Below are 7,152 nucleotides of genomic sequence, written 5' to 3' on the forward strand. Positions count from 1 at the left end.
ATATATGTATATATATGTAAATATAATATTTATATCACAGATTTTGGTTCACATAGTCGAAATTTCTACCTGGGTTTTAATATAATTGGGCATATATGTGCCTTTGCAATGGCATTCGACAACTTACACAATGGGACTGTAGTAGCCTTCTATCTCACCATCTCCGCTGTACTTGCGTCAGCGGTGTTCTTCGGCTTTATATTGTTAATTTTGTTTAGAATCTGGATCTGGTGGTTAGATTACGTCCGGCCTAAACAGGATAAAAGCCGGAGAAGCACAATTATGACTAAATATGAACGACGTCAGATAAGTGATAGCAAAAGCCATGCAAAATTAGCTGAATGCGACGATCGAAGAGTGATGCCGTCCTGGTACGCAAAAGGTCATCAGAGGCATCCAAGGGGTTCAATGTCAAGCCTGAGTGCAAGTGGGAGTAGTGCAGACGGAGATTTGAATACAGTGGAAGTTGTAGAGGCTATAGAACGAAATAATAGACGAAATGAGTTTAGTGGTGAGAAATCAAGAAATGAATGGAGCAGGGGATCTGAGTACGTAGATAGTATCTACAGACAAGCAGGCAACAAACCTAGCTCGCAATACACCTCAGGGGAGTATAGGGATCGTATAAACAGACCCACCGACTATGAGGCTACAGGTGCGGTTGCGAATGGTTCAGGGCAGTCGCACACTGTGTATCCCTCGGGAGAGTGGGGTAGAAGGGAAGAGCGCGAGGGGTTGAACTCGCTGTACGGCTCATACGATGGTCTAGACACATTTGTGCCACCAGAAATGTCATTTACAGGGGAGGATAGGGGCCGTATGGCAGGCGACAGATCAGATGATAATATTGCTTCGAACGCCGATTATACGCTTGGAGACCTCGGCGGTGATAAGAAAACGAACGCACGCGGTGGGATGGGCATGCGTTCAAATGAAAACGGAAATGAACACGAGGTGAATATCCACGAGGACGACCGTATACGTGGTGCTAGATCGTTTGGAGATGTTGCTAGACGTATTTCGTAGGCGAAACGACTAAGCTTATTGGCTGGTATCCATTTTAGCGCAATTATAGCCTGCCTAGTAAAAGTGTTTTAAGAATAATTGCAAGCATTACTAGCGACCTGTTCTAGTCTACGTGCCTGTTGCTAAGTAACATCAATCTTACTGGTAGCGCGAGGCCATATGCGAATATCACACACGATTTGCGTCTGCTAGTACCGGCTGCATTAGGTCACTGGAAGGGGCGACGGGTTGTTTGTGGAGAAGAAGCAGGATCAGATGAAGTGATTCATACCTACTTTTATAAGTTACAACTATAGCAGCTCCTTCATTATTTTTCTTCGTCAGGAATTGTTGCTCCGCAGAGTAGCGACTATGACATAATTAATCTGTATCGTTCACATCCTGAAGGACAACGCACAAGTGCGATTCGTGAGGTACCCATTGAAGATTTGTATTCAATTACATTTGGTGACTTGAACCATAAACTGTAACACGACGCTCAGCCCAAACGTCCTGAGAAATAGCAAGCGAAAGCACTTAACTCCAAGTACATTTTAACCACAAGTCTGTTTCAAGCGTGGCATGGAGTCATGGAGGGTTTAGCAGATATTAAATTAGCATCCAGAGAAGTACTCAGTTGCATCTCAAGTGCTATATCTTCATAGCCTCACATCTACGACCTACTGCATATTATCTATTGATTTCATCAGAGGTATGCGTAGACTTGTCGGTCCCACTCCGATGAATCCTCATTCACTGTGGCAGAGTGAACGATGTGCAGTATATAAATGCGTCTATGCAATGCCTCGATATACGGCAATACCTATTAATCAGAATGGTGTCCTGGACTGCGCACTTGGTGTATGTATATGTAAATCGCGCCGCGATGTGTTTCTGAATGTGCACTTTGCCAAGCGATAAGATTGTTTGTATTGCTAACCTAGCACACGGTGACGCATATAGCTTGGTCACAATACACTACCCGAAAATTAGGATCGACCAATACACCAATTTTCAAACGAACCCCCAATAAATTGACATCTCCACCTTGGAGTTGCTATAAGCTAGCTCGTTGAATTGATGAACGACGATATGGTACCGAGAGGAAAAATCAACACTCACACTCAGACATGAACCGCACGTATCTGCGAGTAAAAAACATATCATAAATACCAGCTTTGTTCCACAGAACCTTTGTATGGCGTTTTGTATGGCACACGAACACACATACTTCTCATAAGCCGAACGGCTATGAGCGGAGTTGAATCTGGCACCGTTCAGGTTGTCATCCACATGTTCCCTTGTCCGTGTTATTGAAATCTATACTGCAGCCGCGACGGTGCACTTGACTACTTGCTGAGTGATTATGATGTGTTCGTAATTTGATACATCGATCGGTTGTCCAGCTTTGTGTTATAGCAATTTGTGTGCATCTTGATTGCTAGATAGATTGCAAAGCTTCTTCTCGGCACGATTTACACTGTTCTGACAGACCCAGCGGTTGAAATTACAACGTATCTCTCACTGTGTCAGCGTAATTGGTTAATGGGTTGGTGTTGCTCAATGAAAATGAAACGATGGCATGGTTCAAGATTACTAGCATATGGAGACGCTAACGACTTCTCGTGGGATGTGCACCTGAAGGTTGTCCCATTTGAGAACCACTTGCGAAATTGATATTTTGCATACTGGCGAGAAAGTTATATCACACACAAACCAAGCCAAATCAATGATTCATAGACAGCTTGTCAACAAATGCAAAGGGCGGATTCACTCAGTATTAATTTATTGGTATCATTGAGCAACCAACATGCATGATGTGAAGGTGTATTTGCGGCGATTGTTAGACACATCGCCCAATCACGCACTGCTTACAAAGTACGGACCCTGCGTATAACTACTGAGATAACCCATTAGTCCGAGTCCGACCTCGAGTCAGCACTGCTGCTGCTGCTGTTGCTGTCGCGTGAGCGCCTGCGGTGTCTCCTGTGTCCTGCTCGGCGCTTGGTTGGGCGTCTTCTCGATCTAGATCCGGATCTGGACCTGGAGCTCCTACTTGAGATGCTCCTAGATCTTCGTTCCCGTTTGCTCCTAGACTTCTTCGGAGAGCTTGATCGTGACGATGAGCGCCTCTTCGACCGGCCCCTATGCCTAGCGCCTCTCTCATGTCGACGGTGAGAGGTCAGCGGTGACCGCGAAAGGCGGTGCGACCCGTCTGAGGAGGAATCTCTATCCCGCTGATGAGACCTATCCTGAGCGTTTCCGCGTCCTCTCTCGCGACTGGTAGAACGCGAATGTGTGATCTTTGTGGGGCCACTTTCAGATCTGGCTCTAGAATGTGATCTGGATCTGGACTTTGAGGACGCCTCGGTTGGCTCGGCATCAGCCGTCTCCCCATCATTCTTCCCCTCTACACGCTCCATCTTATATTCCAAATCATCGCCGTCCATGCGCATAGTGACTGATGCACCCGCAATGGGCTGATCACTGCCGTCACTGTCCACGTGATCCTCCTGCTCATCTGAACCTTCATCCACGTGTGCACTCGCCGTGATGATGATATCTCCCATCCCATCATCATCCTTGGAATGTGCACTGGACGGGACAATGTCTTGCCTTCTTGTGCCTGCACCGTCACTCACTTCTCCCGGTTCTACCGATGCCGAGGCGCGCTTCGTCAATTTCCGCTGCTTTTCCTCGTCGTCTTTCTGGCGGCGAGCTTCGCGCTGCTTGTCCAGGCGTGCCTGTATCTGAGTCGACAGGGTTTCCCGTCTGTCTGCCTCATCACTCGAATTGCCGCGTTCACTTGACGAATACCTTCTGCTACCACGTGCTGCACGGCCCCTGCTACGACTACGATAACGCCTGCGAGTGCGGCTGGGACTACGACTGAGACTGCGACTATAACTTCGACTTCGACTATCCCTCTCCCTACCCCGATTGCCATACCTGGGAGAATCACGGTCCACATAACCACCCTTGCGTTTCCGTGCATCCCACCTGCGCTCATGTTTCGACGCATACATGTATCGGTCACGGTTTGGATCGCGCCGGGCAGCCCCAATAGTGTATCTAGGGCCTCTCAACGGACTTTGCGCACGGAAACTGCCTCGGCCACGCACTAGCTTACCCGATTTAGAGATGCGTACATTCTTATTTCCAGTATCTGCTTTGTCCGCCTTTGTTTTGGCTTTAGCATCGCTCTCAACATCACTCACATCCCCGTTGTCACTTCTACTATCGCTGTTGCTGCTCGCGCTGTCATGTCGGCTGCGTTTCGCTTTTCTTTTCTTGCGCTTGTTCTTGTGCCGTTTGCGGTGTCGACGAGTGCGTGCATCTGAGTTGCTACCAGAATCAGACCCTTCCGAACCTGAGCCTGACGCGTTCTTGTCGCTGTCGCGGTCTGAGTCAGAGGACGAGGCATGTCGTCTGTGCTTTTTGCGTTTCGACTTCTTTTTCTTCTTCGACTTGCTCTGAATTGAACACATCGGGTGGAAAACGAAGAAATATCAGACAACCGTGTAGCACGTGCAAGAGTTCTAGAAGTTTCAATCTACTACCACTAATTGAGACACAAATTTCGCCAAAGATGTATGTTGAGCTCTAAAGTATGAAAAAAAAATACACACGACGTGAATAAGTGGAAACAAACAAATTTCGCGCGGCTAGTTGATGAAACTCGCGATCCAACATGCAATGCGCAATTTTAAGAACTGCTCACTAAGGGAATTGTCTACTAAGGTTTATAAATTTGGCCCCAATAGTCGTTGATTTGGCTGACATGGTATAAATATAGTACCAACCTTTTCCTTTTTATGCTTCTTAGACTTCTTTGCTTCCTTCCTCGAGTCGTCACTGTCCGAGCTTGCTTCACTCCCGGAATCGGCTCCACTACAACAAAAATACGCACAGCATGAGGACTATTCGTTGGCACGTATTGGCATACGCCAGTAGACCCGGCGGCAAGCCCATGCAGGTGACTGAGAGTACCCTTTTTGAACACTGACAGCGATCAATATTCAACACTGAAATATTAAAAATGCACACGCACGGTGTGTGGCTTATGTAAAGCGTACATCCGCACCAGATAAATATAGATACAGTGCCCATGAGAACAGCGAGGCCTCCTGAGCGCACCGACCCCACTTAAAATACCAGACATGGCACGCGTACAACTGTGCAGTAATGATAAGAAACGTTTGCGAACTAAACAAAAACCAATGAACATTTTGATCCGTGTACCTTTTTTCGTCGCGGCTTACTTCCCGTTGCCGCTTTTCTGACACCTTCGTGGCTGTTGAATGACAGGCACAAAATTAAACGTGAGAAATAATCGAAAAATCTAAGTGATAAAAACGGTCACAGTGACAAAGCTCGCATAAGTGATGGAACAAAATTATCATTATCGAGTTACAGACCGAACATATTTAAAATAGTGTTGCATGGTCGCTCGTGCAATAAGTACTACCCATGATATCGTCATTTGATATTCCATACCATTTCCAGCAGATCGACGCACCAGCTCTCCACATTTCATCACTGTGACCGTCTCGAACGGCCTGTAATTTTCAAAATAAAAGGTCGATTAGAAAGTTTCGAACATTTTCACATTGGCATGGCGATCCTGTTCTTTTAAGCAATCATATAAAATAATCGGACAGGATGGACACTTTCGAATTCGAAGGAGATACAACAAGAAGTGCGTTCTAATCGGTCCTTATCTCCTTCACACTTTTACAATCACAAATTGCACAACCAATATGAGATCACGCCTGGAGAGAGTGATGAATATGCCAGTATACACTATGATCACCGCACCTGTCTGATCTGTCCGTCTCAACGCCCTCGATCTGTTTCACAACCTCTTCTCCAGACACGACTCTACCGAATACCACGTGTTTGCCATCTAGATGAGGCGCCGCAGTTGTAGTGATGAAAAACTGAGAGCCATTGGTATCTGGACCGCGGTTGGCCATGGAGAGTAGAAAGGGCTTGTCATGTGCAAGCACGAAATTTTCATCTGAAACAAGAAATTGCGGGTGTAAAAAATTCAAATAAGTTAGAGAAGAATTGTCAGTGTTACTTTTAGGACAGCGCGATAAACACAAACATAAGATGTATAGACATAACTCATCCGCTAGCCTTTGAGCCTTAAATGTTTGCAAATATGGGATCACAGGTTTACAGTACATTATGCATTTCCCTCACATACCAGGCCACATCCCACCATAGATGGACTGAGGCGGGCCCGAACCAGTACCAGCGGATATATCGCCACCCTGTAAAGACGTGCAAAAGTGGTCGAATTGAGCACAATGCATGTTGTATAGAGTGAGTGACAAGTGTACTCTATGGGATCTTACGATTCCGAATCTGATTCTGATGATTTATAAAAGGTAAAACATTCGTGAACCATGTAGACTAGACGATCAGTACTTCGTACACATGCATTCGTGGTCAAATATACCACTCGATTCTGACATAGCGGCAGGTTGTTTGCTACATAGTATTGGCTGCCCTATTTATAATTTAAGTAGACATTTCACAAAGGACGTCACCATAGGTCGTCCTGCAGGGGTCAGAATTTCCCGTGTGGAGTGTTATGCATACCATATGTATTCGCAGTCCTGAATACTGATTAAAAAAATTAAATCGCATAAGGCCACACCCACACTACAATACGCACATACCTGAAGCATGAAATTAGGAATCACTCGATGGATCTTGACCCCTCTGTAGCTCAACGTTTCCCCTAATTCACCAGTACACAGCATCCGAAAATTCTCAGTTGTTTTGGGGCAAATATTGCCAAAGAGCTCGAATACAACACGTCCGGCCAATTTCCCATCAATACTAAAGTTCATTGTGGCAAATATTGATGAAAAGGAAGAGTATAGATATCAGCTGATCATACCGCATGTATATCGATGTGCACAACTAAAAAGGTACTACGAGACATTGATACAAAATAAACACTAGCTACACCTACGACTCCTTATGTGAATATTCAAATAAAAACACAAGCATGTAAATTAAACAAGTATTTGTATACTTCTACACTCCTATATATATATATATATATATACAAATATGTGTGTGTGTGTTCGTGTACATATATACGTATACTATATGTATTATCTCATGTAT

General features: G+C 45.3%; 2 protein-coding genes across 2 annotated transcripts in view; one reads left to right on the forward strand and one right to left on the reverse strand.

Annotated features, from left to right (window-relative positions):
- The first annotated feature begins 35 nt into the window (after window positions 1-35).
- SARC_06357 (hypothetical protein) lies at window positions 36-2,073 on the forward strand. The gene has a single exon (XM_014299734.1). The coding sequence runs from the start codon at window positions 109-111 to the stop codon at window positions 1,024-1,026; it is 918 nt and encodes a 305-aa protein (XP_014155209.1). The 5' UTR covers window positions 36-108; the 3' UTR covers window positions 1,027-2,073.
- A 702-nt stretch (window positions 2,074-2,775) lies between these two features.
- Window positions 2,776-7,152, reverse strand: part of SARC_06358 (hypothetical protein) — a 5,408-nt gene continuing 1,031 nt past the window's right edge. The window contains exons 2-8 of the mRNA XM_014299735.1: window positions 6,696-6,858; window positions 6,218-6,284; window positions 5,824-6,025; window positions 5,503-5,564; window positions 5,248-5,299; window positions 4,809-4,896; window positions 2,776-4,478 (exon numbers count right to left, since the gene is read on the reverse strand). Coding sequence (XP_014155210.1) covers window positions 2,919-4,478; window positions 4,809-4,896; window positions 5,248-5,299; window positions 5,503-5,564; window positions 5,824-6,025; window positions 6,218-6,284; window positions 6,696-6,858 — 2,194 coding nt within the window. The 3' untranslated portion in view covers window positions 2,776-2,918. The remainder of the gene's footprint in view (window positions 4,479-4,808; window positions 4,897-5,247; window positions 5,300-5,502; window positions 5,565-5,823; window positions 6,026-6,217; window positions 6,285-6,695; window positions 6,859-7,152) is intronic.

The sequence above is a fragment of the Sphaeroforma arctica genome, assembly GCF_001186125.1.
Source record: "Sphaeroforma arctica JP610 unplaced genomic scaffold supercont1.451, whole genome shotgun sequence".
NCBI classification, from domain to species: Eukaryota; class Ichthyosporea; order Ichthyophonida; genus Sphaeroforma; species Sphaeroforma arctica.